The sequence below is a fragment of the Aquarana catesbeiana genome, linkage group LG05 (assembly GCF_042186555.1).
Source record: "Aquarana catesbeiana isolate 2022-GZ linkage group LG05, ASM4218655v1, whole genome shotgun sequence".
NCBI classification, from domain to species: domain Eukaryota; kingdom Metazoa; phylum Chordata; class Amphibia; order Anura; family Ranidae; genus Aquarana; species Aquarana catesbeiana.
The window spans coordinates 253,667,923-253,687,366 of record NC_133328.1 but is presented as its reverse complement, the minus strand read 5'-3'; the positions used below and the strand labels follow the sequence as shown (position 1 = coordinate 253,687,366).

General features: G+C 40.8%; 1 protein-coding gene across 3 annotated transcripts in view; it reads right to left on the bottom strand.

The window, feature by feature from the left end:
• Nucleotides 1-19,444, bottom strand: part of CCDC127 (coiled-coil domain containing 127) — a 250,270-nt gene that overhangs the window by 140,551 nt on the left and 90,275 nt on the right. For all 3 annotated transcript variants that reach the window (XM_073630710.1, XM_073630711.1, XM_073630712.1), the window contains one exon: nt 5,665-5,786. In XM_073630710.1, the coding sequence (XP_073486811.1) occupies nt 5,665-5,782 (118 nt within the window). In that variant the 5' untranslated portion in view covers nt 5,783-5,786. The remainder of the gene's footprint in view (nt 1-5,664; nt 5,787-19,444) is intronic.

Below are 19,444 nucleotides of genomic sequence, written 5' to 3'. Positions count from 1 at the left end.
CTAGTCCGCGAGGCCGGTCGCTGCGGACTAGGCCGAAGCCGCGGCCTCGCCTAAAAGCTCATGCCCGCAGCGCCTCGGGACCGGCGTGATTTCCAAAAAAAAAAAAAAAAAAACTCGATTCGAATCGTGAATCGAGTTTTTTTTAAGAGAATCGAAGATTTTTTTTTTTTAAGAAAATCTCCCAGCCCTACTCAGAATCAAAAAAGCAGTTTGGATAAGCCTATAACTATAGATGAAGTTGCTAACGCCATAAAAGACCTAAAACTTAACAAAAGACCAGGCCCAGACGGCTACTCGGCTTTATACTATAAAACATTCTCAGAAATACTCTCTCCCATTCTCACTGAAACTTTTAACAAACTTCTAAATGGACATTCTTTTCGGCAAGAAACACTAATGGCAATTGTTTGTATGATCCCAAAACCCCTTTCTGATGATACTTCCTGTGTGAATTATCGGCCTATCTCTCTGTTAAACCTCAATATTAAATTATTAGCAAAAATAATAGCAAAACGCCTCAATAGCATTATAGGAAAATTAATACATAGAGATCAAGTAGGCTTCACGCCAAATAGACAGGCAGGCGATAATATACGCAGGGCAGTGTTATTGGCACATATTGCTAAAAAACGGAAAATCCCTTTATGTTTTCTATCTCTCGATATTAAGAGGGCATTTGACACAGTATCCTGGCAATATATGCAATATTCATTACAAAAATGGGGTTTTGGACCCCACTTTTTAACATGGATCAAAGCATTATATAATAAACCCAAAGCCTATATAAAATATGCTGGATACAAATCTGAAGCCTTTAATATCGAAAGAGGTACCCGACAGGGTTGCCCATTATCTCCCTTATTATTTGCCCTTATACTCGAACCCATGGCCCAATACATCAGAACAAACCAAACTATAACTGGCATTGAAGTAGGAGGTATTACACACAAATTATGTATATTTGCAGACGATATATTACTTTTTCTATCATCATCACAGGTCTCTGGTCCTAACTTAATACCAGCTCTTGATGGGTTTGCAGCCCTATCCGGCCTTATGATTAATCCTAAGAAATGCCTAGTGCTTAATATTTCACTCACAAACATGGAATTGATCCCGGCTAGGGCTGCACTCCCATTCACATGGGCAGAAAAATCAATCCCATATCTTGGAATTCATTTAACAGCATCTCATTCTGACTTATTCTCAACCAATTATCCTCCTGTATTAAGACAGATCACAAATCTAATAAAACAATGGTCGCAACTTCCTTTATCCTGGATAGGGAAGATTAATGCAATCAAAATGACTATTCTACCCAAATTGCTTTATCTATTCAGAGTCCTCCCTATTCCAATTCCTTCCTATTTTTTGAGAATAGTACAAAAAAGAGCAACTTCGTTTATATGGGGCTCTTCTAAACCACGTATACCTATACACACACTACATCTTCCCAAAAATAAAGGAGGCCTGGGATACCCTAATTTTACTAACTACTACAGAGCAGCACATTTGGCCAGTCTGTCCAAATACCATGCAAAACAGGAAATCCCATTATGGGTATTTATAGAGGCTTCAGAAAATGACCCTCTATTAATATCAAATTTATTATGGCTTGATCCTAAAGACCGCTTTAAAATTCATAATCCCATAACTAAACACTTCTTATCTCTCTGGGATAAACTAAAAACCAAATATCAGTTACAATCTCCACACAATCCTCTCCTTTCTTTTATCAGAAATCCGGCCTTTTATCCGGCATGGATCTACCCAAATTCTTTTAAAGCTTGGACAACATCAGGCATTCAGACACTAAATGACTTCATAGCATCTAAATCATTCCTTTCATTCCCATCGCTTAGAGAAAAATATGATCTACCAAACTCTGAGATATTTAGATATCTCCAAATCAAAAATTTCTATACACCATTCCTAAAGGGGGATACACCATTATCCCAATTATCCATTTTTGAATCAATCTGTACAAAAGATCCATTTGCTAAAGGTACAATTTCATCACTTTATAATCAATTATATGAAGTAGCAAATCTTAATAGACCCTCTTACGTTCAGAGGTGGGAGGAGGACCTGGGACGAACTTTAGAAGACACGGCCTGGTCTAACATATGGCTCACATCTAAGTCATCTTCACCCAACATCTTAGCACTGGAGACAAATTATAAAGTCCTAACTCGCTGGTACCTTGTACCCGCTAGAGTGGCAAAATATTCACCTAATACCTCAGCTCTTTGTTTTCGAGGATGCCCAGAAATAGGCACATATTTACACATATTAAATACAAAAAAAAAGCAGCGCTGTGACAAAAAAAAAGTGAAAAAAGTATATATGATATAACCAAATCAGATAAGTTGAATATTAGACCCAAATATGAGATAGGCTCCAAAGTTCATATAAAAGTACATAATAAACAAAGGTAAAAAAGTCCTATCCAAAATCGATCATAAATAGTGGATAAAGTGGGAAGCGTAGATAGGTGGAAATACAAATAAATCAATATGTCCTTCACCGCACCACTGTGGTATTGATAAGAATGCGCGCTTACCAAACGGCAAGCTTAAAGAAGCTTGCGACCTTAACCCGGTCGGGGCCTTTCAGGATGGAACCATCAAAGGAAAAGCACACCACCTTCGCTTGGATTAAGCACGCTGTTCACCAATTATCACTGTATTGTGGAGATGTGACCCCTGGCTAGGGATAAACCTCGAGAGAGGTATACCTTGCCTTCCAGCCCCTGGATGAGGTTCTCACATTCCCTTGTGACCTCTAGATGAGTTTCTCACTTTCCTTTCTGGGCCCTGCATGAGAATCTCACCGTGCCTCTGGGCCCTTGAACGAGTTTCTCACCTTGTCCTCTGGGCCCTGGATGTTGTTCCCACCTTGCCCTCTGGCTTCACCTTCTGCCTGATACAGACTTCATTGGAATAACAAGGAAAAAATATAAAAACAGTGACATAAAGTTCTTGTTGGCTGGGAGAGCTCAGAAAGACCAGCAGTTTTGCAGCTGCGCAATCCAGAGCCGGCCAATGCTTCACACACACAAGGGACTCCCTGGTATATGACCAGCAAGAGGCACTATCTTTCACTGTGTTGGTAAGTATGCAGTGCAGACATCAGAGCGGCAGTCCTCAGACTGAGAGGGAACCTCATCCAGGGGCTGGAAGGCAAGGTATACCTCTCTCGAGGTTTATCCCTAGCCAGGGGTCACATCTCCACAATACAGTGATAATTGGTGAACAGCGTGCTTAATCCAAGCGAAGGTGGTGTGCTTTTCCTTTGATGGTTCCATCCTGAAAGGCCCCGACCGGGTTAAGGTCGCAAGCTTCTTTAAGCTTGCCGTTTGGTAAGCGCGCATTCTTATCAATACCACAGTGGTGCGGTGAAGGACATATTGATTTATTTGTATTTCCACCTATCTACGCTTCCCACTTTATCCACTATTTATGATCGATTTTGGATAGGACTTTTTTACCTTTGTTTATTATGTACTTTTATATGAACTTTGGAGCCTATCTCATATTTGGGTCTAATATTCAACTTATCTGATTTGGTTATATCATATATACTTTTTTCACTTTTTTTTGTCACAGCGCTGCTTTTTTTTTGTATTTATTATGTAATGTGTGTATCCCACCTTCAGCGGCTACTCTTGTGTTTGGTTTTGATCAGTGAACTGTCACTTTTTGTTTTTTCAATTTTGTTTCTCTCAGTATGTTTTTTATGCACTAATTTCCGTTTATAGCGCGGTGATTTGTCTTTTCTTATATTTACACACATGGTGGACGTGCCCAGTAATCCAAACCTTCTGGAAGGAAGTCTTCGTGATTGCATCTAAAATATTTAAAAAAATAATACAACCAGATCCATATTTAACTTTACTTAATCTAAAACCGGAATGGTTAACACTCTCTCAATTCAAACTTATGATCCAACTAATAACAGCTGCAAAACAAACAGTGGCCAAGGCATGGAAATCTCCTACATTGGTACTAGCAGAAACAATTCACAGAATGAATAATACAATGTCCCATGCTAAGATGGTAGCCATCGATCAAAATCAAATTCCAAAATTTGAAAAACTTTGGCATCCTTGGATAAAACAACAGTTCCTGTCAAACTTCAATGACTCTGTCCTGTTGCCATGGTAACAGATTAAATGACTTACAGAGACACCCATTCTAAGGCTTCAAAGAGAACTAAAAAGAATAATAAACTGACGAGCGGGACAACCTTGTGGACCATACCTCTACCTTTCAACCCTTTTTCTTCTTTCTCTTTCCTTTTCTCCACCTTACGATTAAAGCTCATTATCAGAATTTATTTGACCTATATACACTCTACTTGTAAACAATATGTATAGTAGATATAAATCATTTAAATACCTACAAAAGTAACTAAGGAAATGATATATATCTTTAATTTAGGTTTACGTGAACCCAATGTTTAATATTTGAAATTGCATGATATTTACCTATATAAACCCTACTGTAAAACAATGAGCTTACTTTATAGATCCTTGTAAACTTACTTTATGTATCTTTATAACATTGTATACTCAATAAACTTCTTTTGACAAGGAAAATCAAACCAACGACCCCTAGTGCTGGCAGGCAGAAGTGCTAACAACTTAACCACTTACGGACCGCCCGCCGTCGTTATACGTCGCTACTTTGAAGAAGAATATCTTTGTTATGGCAGCAGCTAGCTGCCATAACCCCGGTATCCTCTTCTTCAGCGGGCCGTCTGCTTTCAGATAAAATTGGTCTCTGCGGCGGATTCACCACAAGATCACTTTTATCGTCGGTGGTCCTTGTAATAGGAATAAAAGTGACACCATTTTTTTTAAAGAACAGTGTAAAAATAAAAAGTAAAAGGTAAAATAAATGAGAACATTTTTTTTTCTAAACGCGTCCCGTCCCGCCGAGCTCGCGTGCAGAAGCGAACGCATACATGAGTAGTGCCCACATATGAAAACGGTGTTCAAACCACACATGTGAGGTACTGCCGCGATTGGTAGAGCGAGAGCAATAATTCTAGCCTTAGACCCCCTCTGTAACTCAAAACATGCAACCTATAGAATTTTTTTAATGTCGCCTTCGAAGATTTCTAAGGGTAAAAGTTTGTCGCCACTCCACGAGCGGGCGCAATTTTGAAGCATGACATGTTGGGTATCAATTTATTTGGCGTAACATTATCTTTAACAGTATAAAAAAATTGGGCTAACTTTACTGTTGTCTTATTTTTTAATTCAAAAAAGTGTATTTTTTCCAAAAAAAGTGCGCTTTTAAGACCGCTGCGCAAATACGATGTGAAAAAGTATTGCCACGACCACCATTTTATTCTTTAGGGTGTTAGAAAAAAAATTATATAATGTTTGGGATTCTAAGTAATTTTCTAGCAAAAAAAAAAAAAACAGTTACTAATTTGTAAACAACAAATCTCAGAAAGAGGCTCGGTCCTTAAGTGGTTAACCACTGTGCGGCCCCAACCATTTATTTTAGTTGATTACAGCATTTTCAATCTTTTTAGCCATCATTTAATGTCAGGAAAGAAAAAATGTTTCTTTGGAACTGGGCTTCAGTTGTAACAAAACCAGGTGAGCTAGACAACTTACAGTGAGGTTGGCCAAACATTCAAAATACTTACGGAAAGCAGCAAGTCCCATTAGGGGAACAAGCAAAGCATAATTCCATTTACTCCCATTTCCATCTTCATTAGGTTGGATGTTCCACTGAGGCGGATTGTTCAAATTATTCATTAGCATTTACCTTAAACAGCAAACAAAATTGTATTTAGACGTATCAAATAATGATTAAATAACATTTCTGCAGAGCTCCTTTCCTCTTTGTATTATCTGATATTATACATTGATTACATTGTGAATTACAAAATCATATTTCTGTACTTTAGAAAGAAATTAATAGAGGCCACTAGGCCTCGAGATGTTGCACCTACCTATAAACATTCCAATTTCATACAATTTGATGCAACCTTACAGTGAACCTTATTATTAAAGTATAACTAAAGGGAAAAACTTTTTTTTAAGTTTTGGATAGAGGTGAGAGGGATTAAAATCCCTGTCAGTTTTTATTGCTGTCTGTGCCCCCGTTAGGGAGATTCACCCTCTCTATTTGTCCTGATTACCATTATCATTGAAAGAGAAAGTAAAAGAAAATCTTTCAAATTTTGGGTTGTCCCCAGAAAAGTAACAGAGGGAAAATCTTCCGATGGGGACACTAGTTCTGGTGACCTGGGGGTCCCCAAAGAATTTCCTTAATTTGCAGGGATTTCCTTTCACTTCCTGTTCAGCTATGAGGCAGGAAGTGAAGGGAAATCTCTGCAATGGGACACAGATGGCGAAAAAAAATCTAACTGGGGTTATAACCAAAATGAAAAAAGTTTTGCCTATAGTTCTACTTTAAGGATTAACCCTTTTTTGCTAAACTCGCACTTCTGAAACTCCCTGAGCTCTTGAGAACCTCCATAGATGCAGAGATTTCTCTGTTGGAACTACAACAGGCCACAGACACTGAAAAATTGTGACTTATGTTTTCAGGGATGTCTACGAGCATAAATTCTCTGACCTCCTCTCTCTGCATCTTACCAAGTTATTTATGAGCTTAAGAATGGCTCTCCCCTTGGTTTAGGCTTTTTCCTACCTGGAGTCTGCATTATCCCAAAACCTGGCACTGGACAAAGCTCCCCTCCCATTATCTTGTTGATTAACACGAATTTTAAAGTACTTGCAGACGGGGTAAACCTTGTGATATATATTCAGGGCTTTTCTTTTCAGAGAGTAGGTGCAGGAACTCTCCCATTCCGAGTCACCCCAAGAGGGTGGAGGATTTTCTGATTATGCTTCAGGTATACTGGCAGCTCCTGACTGCAGCAGTGGGAAAACGCAAAACACGACAAAAACGCAAACCACATTTTTGCTGTGATTTTGCATTCTCCCATGGCCAAAACATTCCTATCCTGAATGCGATTCTTTTTTTATATATAAATTCTTTATTTTCACAAAAATCATATTACATCTTATACAGATCATATATTTTCTCCATATAACATGTCTTTGATACTACCATCTTAATCCACATTTCACAATTCTTCACTATATTATTATTATTATTATACAGGATTTATATAGCACCAACAGTTTGCGCAGCGCTTTACAACATGGGGGCAGACAGTACACTTACAATACAAATCAATACAGGAGGGATCAGAGGGCCCTGCTCGTTAGAGCTTACAATCTAGAACTATAAAACACATACCATCCGTTATGATTAGCTCTCTAAAGCCGCGTACACACGAGCGGAATGTCTGACAGAAAAAGTCAGACGGAAGCTTTTCATCGTCCATTCCGATCATGTGTGCGCCTCATCTGACTTTTTTTTTTTCTAAAATTCTGACGGACCTAGAAATATAACATGTTCCAAATATTTCCGACGGAACCAATTCCTATTGGGGAAACCGCTCTTCTGTATGCTGTTCCGATGGACCAAAAACGGCACATGCTCTGAAGCAAGTACGAGACAGAAGCTATTGGCTACTGGCTATTGAACTTCCTTTTTCTAGTCCCGTCGTACGTGCTGTATGTCACCGCGTTCTGGACGGTCGGACTTTGGTTTGACCGTGTGTAGGCAAGACCACTAGAATGGAATTCCGTTGGAGTTCCGGCGGAGAAACCTTCGGAGTTTATTGCGACGGCAAAACCGGTCGTGTGTCCTCAGCATAGCACAACCAAGCTTCTCTTCTTTTCAAATAAAGAAAAAAAAACACAAAAACAAAAAATGAAATAATATTTCTCTCCCCCCACCCACCCCCGACCAACCACCACAACAACCCTGTCTTTTCCCCCTCCCTCTCTGTTTGCAAGATAGGGGGCCCATATCTTCTGATATTTCTCATCTTGTTCCTTCAACATCATAGTAAGTATTTTCACTTGTTGGATTTCCGCCACTCTAGCCAACCACTTTGCTCTACATGGGGGAATATCGCTTTTCCACAGAGCTGGGATACATGCCTCTGCCACAGTGAGAAGATGTTTCAACAGTGAATTTTTATATTTTTCCACTGACATAGGAACATTATTCAGCAAATACGCTGCCGGATTTTCTCCAAGAGACACACCTGTAATTGTTGTAACAGTTTCTGCTACCATTCTCCAAAAAAATCCTTTGTCACACAGTCCCAAAAAAATGTGCTACACAGTACCCTCCGCCTCATGACACCGCCAGTACACATCCGAGACCTGGGGAAATATCCGATGCAGTACTGACGGTGTTCTGTACCATCTGGTAAGGATTTTATATCCTCCCTCCAGATACCTACTCGCCACTGATGCCTTGTGGGTGGATAATTAAATCCTATCTTTCAGCATTTGGGAAAATGTCACCCCAGCTCCCTTTCCCACGCCTGTATAAAGATAAGGTCCAGTGGTGCTTCTAATTCTGTTAATGTGGAGTAAAAATGTGACAGTGAGTGCCTCAGTGATTCCCCATCTAAGAAAAGCTGCTCAAAGTTAGATACCATCCGTACTTCGGGATATATATTCAACTTTGATCGAATAAAAGTGCATAATTGCGTCATCCTGAAAAAAAATCTAATTCTGGTACTATCTCAGATTCCATTTCTCTTCTGGTCATTAGCCGATTGCTCACTGAAAAATGTATAAGCCTATTTTTACCCCTTCTCCGTATGGCCTTGAATCGCAAATCTGACATATCTGGCTGAAAAGCCGGTGTGCCCAGAATTGGGACCATAGGGCTCGGGTGTGCTGACAGCGTCGTATTTTCAAAAATCTTTTTTACTGTTCCTACCGTAGCACCTACCGTTGGATGTTTCCTCCCCGCCTCTTAGATATCAGTTTCAGCAAGCTAAACCTCTAAGGGGATATCTACCGTCGCCTGTTCCATTTGGACCCACGGTTTCCTCTTGTGGGTTGCGCACCAATCTACCACTCTGGCTAGATGTGAGACTTCTTGATATGTAACTGGGTCCGGGAAGCCAATCCCCCTTTTCTTTAGGGAGGCTCAGAGATTCTGTCGTTGATCTGAACCCTAAACGCGATTCTTAACCTCACCTAAACTCTGCTAAAAGCCTATGTGTAGGCTTTTATGGAGTTGCGTTTAGAAGCAAAAAAAAGCCAAAAGCTCCTAAACTCAAGATCGGAAGCTGCAATTGTTCCAGATATTAAGAAGGAGCAGAAGTAGTGACACCCACTAAATCAATCCTAGGTGCTGCAAAACAATGAACTAGGGCTGAAACCACTAATCGACATAATTGATTAAGAATTGTCAACTATTTTCATAATCGATTCGTTGATCTGCATACAGAATGCATTATTTGTTTACATATAAGAAAATACAGTGCAGCACACATACAGGTCAGTACACTGTTCATACTTGTCTGTATAAACAGTGCAGCACACATACAGTCCAGTACACTGTCCATATATGTAAGTAAGTTGCCTGAGAACTTGTGAATGTGAGAGGAGTAATGCCTCGTGGGACATGTAGTCCTAGGCAGGAGAAGGAAATGAGTGATTCTAAAAGGCAGACTTTTTTATCTTGCTATAGGGGCACACTATACTATACTTGGCGGCTTTCTATAGGGGCACTCTGAAGGCTGGAGGAGTTGGAAGCGCCGGTGGGGGACCCCAGAAGAGGAGAATCAGGGCTGCTCTGTGAAAAACCATTGCACAGAGCAGGTATGACATGTTTATGGTTTAAAAGAAAAAAATTCAACGTTTGCAATCACTTTAACTGCTTGCCGACCGTATACTGTACATATACAACGGCAAGGTGGCTCCCCTGTGCAGAATCACGTACCTGTACGTGATCCTACACTTCTGGCCCTGGGGCACGCATGTGCACTGCCCGCGACACGCTCCAACTGTGATTGGACACAGCAGGAGCCAATTACTGTTAGTAGGGAAGGTAGAGATCTTGGGTTTCTGCCTTCCCACAGTAAAAACATCCCCCACAGTTAGCTAGCACTCCCTAGGAACACATTTAACCCTTTAATTGCCCCTGGTGTTAACCCCTTACCTGCCAGTGTCATTAGTACAGTGACAGTGCATATTGTTTAGCACTGGCTCCAAAAAATAGTCACAAGTGTCACTTATTGTCCGATTTGTCCGTTGCAATGTCGCAATCCTACTGCAAGTCGCTGATCGCCGCCATTACTATTAAAAAATAAATAATAAATATACCCCATAGTTGGCAGAATAACTTTTGCGCAAACCAATCAATATACACTTAGTGGGATATTTTACCAAAAACATGTAGCAGAATACACATTGGCCTAAATTTATGAAGAAAATCAATTTTTAACTTTTTTTATTGGATATGTTTTATAGCAGAAATTAAAAAATATAGTTTGTTTTCAAAATTGTCAGTTTTTTTGTTTATAGCGCAAAAAATTTAAAACACAGGAGGTGATCAACGACCACCAAAAGAAAGCTCTATTTCTGGGGAAAAAAAAGGATACCTGGGTACAGAGTCGCACAACTGCCTTATTGTCAGTTAAAGCAACAGAGTGCGGTATCGCAAAAAATGGCCTGGTCATGAAGGGGGGTAAAACTTCCAGAGCTGAAATAGTTAAGTGCTTTGTGCAGGGAAGATCAGCTTCTGAACCCAGAGAAGTTGGAGGCTGATAGACTGGAGATAATATAAGGCATTACAAATAAATTTAAAGTGAAAGTTTACTTTTACTTTACGGCGCCGAGGAGAGAAGACATCTGAGTAAGTGCACAACACTACACTTACAGTAAAACACACTAGGCACACATTTCACCCCCATCACCCCCCTGTACCCCCTGTCACAGTGACACCAATAGCAGTTTTTTTTTTCTTTTCTGATTACTGCATTGGTGTCAGTTTGTGACAGTTATAAGTGGTAGGGCAGTTAGTGTTAGCCCCCTTTAGGTCTAGGATACCCCCCTAACCCCCCTAATAAAGTTTTAACCCCTTGATCCCCCCCCCCCCGTCGCCAGTGTCACTAAGCGATCGTTTTTCTGATCGCTGTATTAGTGTCACTGGTGACGCTAGTTAGGGAGATAAGTAGTTAGGTTTGCCGTCAGCGTTTTATAGCGTTAGGGACCCCCATATACTACCTAGTAAAGGTTTTAACCCCCTGATTGCCCCCTAGTTAACCCTTTCACCAGTGATCACCGTATAACTGTTACGGGTGACGCTGGTTAGTTAGTTTATTTTTTATAGGGTCAGGCCACCCGCCGTTTATTACCTAATAAAGGTTTACCCCCTGACTGCCCGGCAGTGATGTAAGTTAGTTTTTATTGTCAGATAGGGTCTGCATCGCCCCAGGCAGCGTCAGGTTAGTGCCAGTAGCGCTAACACCCACGCACGCAGCATACACCTCCTTTAGTGGTATAGTATCTGAACGGATCTGCTAGCTACCTGCTAGCACCTGCGTTTTGCCCCTCTGCCCGGCCCAGTACACCCACGCGCAGTATCGATTGATCACTGTCACTTACAAAACACTAAACACATAACTACAGCATTCGCAGAGTCAGGCCTGATCCCTGCGATCGCTAACAGTTTTTTTGGTAGCGTTTTGGTGAACTGGCAAGCACCAGCGGCCTAGTACACCCCGGTCGTAGTCAAACCAGCGCTGCAGTAACACTTGGTGACGTGGTGAGTCCCATAAGTGCAGTTCAACCTGGTGAGGTGGCAAGCAAGAGTAGCATCCCGCTGCCACCAAGAAGACAAACACAGGCCCGTCGTGCCCATAGTGCCATTCCTGCTGCATTCGCCAATCCTAATTGGGAACCCACCACTACTGCAGCACCCGTACTTCCCCCATTCACATCCCCAACCAAATGCAGTCGGCTGCATGAGAGGCATTTTCTTTATGTCCTCCCAAGTACCCCTACCCAACGAACCCCCCCAAAAAAGATGTTGTGTCTGCAGCAAGCGAGGATATAGGCGTGACACCCGCTATTATTGTCCTTCCTGTCCTGACAATCCTGGTCTTTGCATTGGTGAATGTTTTGAATGCTACCATACACTAGTTGAGTATTAGCGTAGGGTACAGCACTGCACAGACTAGGCACATTTTCACAGGGTCTCCCAAGATGCCACCGCATTTTGAGAGACCCGAACCTGGAACCGGTTACAGTTATAAAGGTACAGTTACAAAAAAAAAAAAAAAAATATATAAAATAAAAAAAACAAAAATAGTTGTCATTTTATTGTTCTCTCTCTATTCTCTCTCTATTGTTCTGCTCCTTTTTACTATATTCTATTCTGCAATGCTTTATTGTTATTATGTTTTATCATGTTTGCCGTTCAGGTATGCAATTTTTTATATTTTATTGTTTACTGTGTTTTACTGTTAACCATTTTTTGTTTTCAGGTACGCCATTCAGCTGCAGCGCGGATTTATTTATCTTGACAGCAACAGCGTTTGCTCCCACGATACATAAAGCCGTGACTCTAGCGCTGTCGGAGGTGATACACGCTGAAGCATGGGGGCAGCAGGGGCAGAGGAGCGATTTGCTCCTAACTTTTGGGGCGGATGCCCCCATGCTTCGGCATATATAAATGGTGCATGTATGCCCATCATTAGAAGTGGGTGGATGAAGGGAAGTATTCTAATGGTGGGCATACCCACCAATCTCTTTTTTTCGTTCAGCCTGCAGGCTGCATGAAAAAAAAGATTACAATATATGCCCAACAAAGACCAGCAACGTACTGGTATGTTGCTGGATTTCAGTGGTTATACCAGAATGATGCCTGCAGGTTTAGGTATCATCTTGGTATCATTCTTTTCAGCCAGCGGTCGGCTTTCATGTAAAAGCAATCCTAGGGGCTAATTAGCCTCTAGACTGCTTTTACAAGCAGTGGGAGGGAATGCCCCCCCCCCAACCGTCTTCCATGTTTTTCTCTAGCTCTCCTGTCCCAACAGGGAACCTGAGAATGCAGCCGGTGATTCGGCCAGCTGACCATAGAGCTGATCAGAGACCAGAATGGCTCCAATCATCTCTATGGCCTAAGAAACCGGAAGCTACGAGCATTTCATGACTTAGATTTCGCCGGATGTAAACAGCGCCATTGGGAAATTGGGAAAGCATTTTATCACACTGATCTTGGTGTGGTCAGATGCTTTGAGGGCAGAGGAGAGATCTAGGGTCTAATAAACCCCATTTTTTTTCAAAAAAGAGTACCTGTCACTACCTATTGCTATCATAGGGGATATTTACATTCCCTGACATAATAAAAATGATAAAAAAAAAAAAAATGAAAGGAACAGTTTAAAAATAAGATAAAAAAGCAAAAAAAAATAAAAGCACCCCTGTCCCCCCTGCCCTCGCGCAAAGGCGAACGCAAGCGTTGGTCTGGCGTCAAATGTAAACTGCAATTGCACCATGCATGTGAGGTATCAATGCGAAGGTCAGATCGAGGGCAGTAATTTTAGCAGTAGACCTCCTCTGTAAATCTAAAGCGGTAACCTGTAAAGGCTTTTAAAGGCTTTTAAAAATGTATGTAGTTTGTCGCCACTGCACGTTTGTGCGCAATTTTAAAGCATGTCATATTTGGTATCCATGTACTCCGCCTAAGATCATCTTTTTTATTTCAGCAAACATTTGGGCAATATAGTGTGTTTTAGTGCATTAAAATTAAAAAAGTGTGTTTTTTCCCCAAAAAATGCATTTGAAAAATCGCTGCGCAAATACTGTGTGAAAAAAAAAAAAAATGAAACACCCACCATTTTAATCTGTAGGGTCTTTGCTTAAAAAATATATATATAATGTTTGGGGGTTCAAAGTAATTTTCTTGCAAAAAAAAAATATTTTTTCATGTAAACAAATAGTGTCAGAAAGGGCTTTGTCTTCAAGTGGTTTGAAGAGTGGGTGATGTGTGACATAAGCTTCTAAATATTGTGCATAAAATGCCAGGACAGTTCAAAACCCCCCCTAAATGACCCCATTTTGGAAAGTAGACACCCCGAGCTATTTGCTGAGAGGCATGTCGAGTCCATGGAATATTTTATATTGTGACACAAGTTGCGGGAAAAAAGACAATTTTTTTTTTTTTAATTGCACAAAGTTGTCACTAAATGATATATTGCTCAAACATGCCATGGGAATATGTGAAATTACACCCCAAAATACATTGTGTTGCTTCTCCTGAGTACGGAGATACCACATGTGAGACTTTTTGGGAGCCTAGCCGCATGCGGGACCCCAAAAACCAAGCACCGCCTTCAGAGTTTCTAAGAGTGTAAATTTTTGATTTCACTCCTCACTGCCTATCACAGTTTCGGAGGCCATGGAATGCCAAGATGGCACAACCCCCCCCCCCAAATGACCCCATTTTGGAAAGTAGACACCCCAAGCTATTTGCTGAGAGGTGAGACTTTGCAGACCTCGCTTACGCCCTTAGAAATCCTGAAGGCAGTGATTGGTTTTCGGGGCCCCGTACGCAGCTAGGCTCCCAAAAAGTCCCACACATGTGGTATCCCCATACTCAGGAGAAGCAGCAGAATGTATTTTGGGGTGTAATTTCACATATGTCCATGGCATGTTTGAGCAATATATCATTTAGTGCCAACTTTGTGCAAAAAAAAAAAAAAAAAAAGTTTGTCATTTTCCAGCAACTTGTGGCAAAATATAAGATATTCCATGGACTCAACATGGCTCTCAGCAAATAGCTTGGGTTGTCTACTTTCCAAAATGGGGTTATTTGGGGGGGGGGTTTGAACTGTCCTGGCATTTTATGGCCTTCAAAACTGTAATAGGTAGTGAGGAGTGAAATCAAAAATTTACGCCCTTAGAAATCCTGAAGGCGGTGCTTGGTTTTCGGGGCCCTGTACGTGGTTAGACTCCCAAAGAGTCCCACACATGTGGTATCCCCATACTCAGGAGAAGCAGCAGAATGTATTTTGGGGTGTAATTTCACATATGCCCATGGCATGTTTGAGCAATATATCATTTAGTGACAACTTTGTGCAAAAAAAAAGAAAAAAAAAAAAAAGTTTGTCATTTTCCAGCAACTTGTGGCAAAATATAAGATATTCCATGGACTCAACATGGCTCTCAGGAAATAGCTTGGGTTGTCTAGTTTCCAAAATGGGGTAATTTGGGGGGGGGGGGTTGAACTGTCCTGGCATTTTATGGCCTTCAAAACTGTAATAGGTAGTGAGGAGTGAAATCAAAAATTTACGCCCTTAGAAATCCTGAAGGCGGTGCTTGGTTTTCGGGGCCCTGTACGTGGCTAGACTCCCAAAGAGTCCCACACATGTGGTATCCCCATACTCAGGAGAAGCAGCTAAATGTATTTTGGGGTGCAATTCCACATATGCCCATGGCCTGTGTGAGCAATATATCATTTAGTGACAACTTTTTTAATTTTTTTTTTTTTTTTGTCATTATTCAATCACTTAGGACAAAAAAAAAAATGTATATTCAATGGGCTCAACATGCCTCTCAGCAATTTCCTTGGGGTGTCTACTTTCCAAAATGGGGTCATTTGGGGGGGGGTTGTACTGCCCTGTCATTTTAGCACCTCAAGAAATGAGATAGGCAGTCATAAACTAAAATTCCAGAAAATGTACCCTAGTTTGTAGACGCTATAAAACTTTTGCGCAAACCAATAAATATACGCTTATTGACTTTTTTTTTACCAAAGACATGTGGCTGAATACATTTTGGACTAAATGTATGACTAAAATTGAGTTTATTGGATTTTTTTTTTATAACAAAAAGTAGAAAATATCGTTTTTTTTCTAAATTTTCGGTCTTTTTCCGTTTAATAGCGCAAAAAATAAAAACCGCAGAGGTGATCAAATACCATCAAAAGAAAGCTCTATTTGTGGGAACAAAAGGACGCAAATTTCCTTTGGGTACAGCATTGCATGACCACGCAATTAGCAGTTAAAATGACGCAGTGCCAAATTGTAAAAAGTGCTCTGGTCAGAAAGGGGGTAAATCCTTCTGGGGCTGAAGTGGTTAAGCATATGATCAAGACAAGGAATTGCTGAATTCATCTTCTGCAAGGGCCATCTATTCTGGCAATGTCCAGTCTTCTATTCAGGGCCTTCTCAAGCCAAACAATCCTCTTCGGTCTCTTCTGAACAGGAAGATGAGGACCACCTTTGTCCAGATTGGTAAGGTTAGTCAAATGCCTTTAAATAGAAGTGAAGCTTTAAAAGTATTGGAAGTACATCCAGAGGACAGCTTGACAATTCTGTTATGTTGGATGGATCAAGTGCTTGTTCTACAAGATTGGAGTATGTTGTCACAGCAGGATGTGAAAGTTATGCACTTTTGAACTGAAAGATGTCCAGGGGTTAGGATCACCCCTCTGGTCAGTATGTGTCCCTTGTGGGATTGGCCATATACATGTCCTTACCATCAGAAGATGTTGTGGCTCTCAAGGACAAACGCAATTACTGCATTTTCCTTGACCGTAGAAGGTCAAGCCTAAATTTAATAGTGGTCAGTTTGGCTTCCTGCCTCAAAATGAATGCCTGCTGAGTTAAAGGAGACCGAAAAACTCAAGAGTCAGTTTCCACGCTCACTCTCACTCCAGAGAGATAAGCTTCTGCATTTCTGGCTGGGATTCCAGGAAAAACTGGGAAGCTAACGCAGTAAGTCAGTAAAGAGTTCCATGTCAGGATGCTTTCTGTTATTTTGGGATTGTGCCTCCCAAATACATGCCTTAGGGGCACTATGTGGCTCCTCTGTGGACATAGGTATGGCTTTGGTGATTGACACATGGTCCATTAAGGCAAGCATTTTAGGCCATATTTGGAGGTCTTTCATCCTTCACGTCTCAGATTGAGCCATAAAAATCACCTCGCTCCAGCAGCTCAGGTAGGTTCAGTTTAACTCTCGCTCCCGTTCAAGTCGTGTTTCTGGACCAGTGGACTAAATTGTCTGCACTCATCCGGGGTAAGCCTGTCCTGGTAAAGTTGGACAGCGCAACAACTGTGGCCTACATCTGGAAACAAGGCTCAGTCTCTCCCTTCTGAAGGAGGATTCTCTAATTCTAAAATCTGCCCAAGTCAATCTTCTGCAGCTATCTGTGGCCTATGTACCTGGTCAGAAGAATCTTTGGGCAAACTATTTGTCCAGGACAACTCTGGATGACAATGAATGGTCCAGGCTACTGCGAGTCTTTCAAGAACTAACAGAGCTTGGTATTTTTCTTCCCAATGTAGCGACAGAAAAACACCGTGTCTAAACGAAGGGGGCTATCGTGTCCAAAGATGCGGGACCTCTCCCACCAACCCATATAAAGGTTAGTTTTAGATTCCTCTGTGTAGGTATTCATGTATATTGATTCATTCCCACCGAAGTCTTGACACGTTACTCGGTTCCCCCATTTTCCCAAAAAGATTTTTTCCTTTAGTGGAATTATGAACATCGCTCATACATAGGGTCAGATGAGTACAGTGGGACACCGTAGAACCGCCAAGTTTAGGTGGCTGGAGTTCAATGACTCAGAGGGATGTTCGCATTGGTACATGACTGTGGAGTCATTACATTGATACTCCCCTTCGACTCCCATATACACATTTTCATAGCACCATATGACCATATATATGTATATACGCTTTTTTCGATCTCTATGATGAGACTGCATGACACATATTTATAAATATATAGGAATATACACTCATTAGAACACATCATATCTCATCTTATGTCTAAGATGATTTTGTGTATACAGTTATATACATGGATATATGGGTTTTCATTGTTAATTTTAATCTTAACCATGAATATGTTTTTGGCATATATATATATTTTTTCTTTTTTACATCGCTTATTACCATAAATTTATTCGCGATTTTTTATTTTATTTTTCTTGGCACCCAACACAAATTTAGGTTGATCTAATTTCTAATTTTAGGTTGATGGGTTCAATTACAGAGTCCATTTGTATAATCCACTATCTTTGTTCTCGGGATTGCTTTTTGTTCAATCTTCACATCCATATATATATCCATGGAAGTGGACTTATACTTATGGATTTTAAACACGACATATATCCACGATAATTTCACTTTATTTTAATTCACCTTTTTCTTTACTTTATTGGATTTCATTCATAAAGGAATACACTATTTTTATTCTCGTTTTCACATAAAATTGATTCACATTTTATACTCCTTCATACATTATTATTTTTACTTATCCGTTTTTATCAATCACTAGTGAATACACACAGATGTCTTTTTTGCACATTGGTCTAATTTTGGGATCAATTACTTGGCAACATGTGTGGAGACCTTATGTGGTTGAGTTTCAGCTGTTTTAGGTTTTTGAATAATCATGTGGTCACATGGTCTAAAACACAGAGTATATATTTAATTCTTATTTCAATGATCGTTAGCTATGAGTAAGCACTTATTATAGTGTGAAACGCATCAGCTTTTTTCTGTATCACTTTGCTGTGGTTTGTACTATGTGATCCTTGTCTACAATAAAAGGCATAAGAAACTTTCTTCGGAGTGCGGCTGTCCAGAGTTCTTCCGCCCATTTCCATATGCATTAGCCAGCACCTGGGGCTCTTTGTCTCTAGAGGAGAAGGATTTGTCTCGGTGGATCTACCTGGAGTGGTGGTGTTTTCCCCTTCTGCCATCAGGAAGTCGGAGCATCTGTTTGTCATTCCAGGTGGAACACATAATGATTTTACGGCTTCCAGCAAGATTATTGCCTCTTGGTTGGTAAAGCTCATCTCCTTGGCCTGCAAGTTGAAAGGGTTGGCCGTGCCAGGAGAATTACTTCACCCTTCACTAGAAGGGTCTCGACCTTGAGAGTGGCAGCAGGCCAAGTGTCTGAAACTATCTGCAAGGCAGCTATGTGGGCACCAAAATATTCATATTCATGGCTTAAGGACAGTTGAGTTTGGCAGAGGCTTCCTGGCTTCAGTTTTTTTTAGTCACAATTGAGGAGTGTGTAGCATTATCCCTCCCCTGTTTTGGCTAGTTAGTTCCCAGCTGTGCTGACATGGAGCCGTCAGGAAAACGGAAAATTTAATTAATTAAAATACTTACCGTAATTTTCCTTTCCTGATGAGCTCCATGGCAGCACAGATCCCACCCAGCTTGGTAGGACTAGTTACAGAACACCAAGGCTGTAGGTGGGCTCAAATTTCAATGAGTTAAGTCCTGGAGGCATGGGGGGGGGGCTGAGCCTATACCCAGCTGTGCTGCCATGGAGCTCAATAGGAAAGGAAAATTACAGTAAGTATTTCAATTCAATTTTCCATTATCAGAAGAGTTGTCCAAGAGCCAAGGACCACTTGTGGAGAGCTTCAGAAAGACCTGGAATTTGCAGGTACAATTTTGTAAAAGAATACAATAAGTAATGCACTCAACCACCATGGCCTGTATTCACGCTCACAAAGCAAGACTCCATTGCTAAAGAAAAATAATGTTGAAGCTTGTT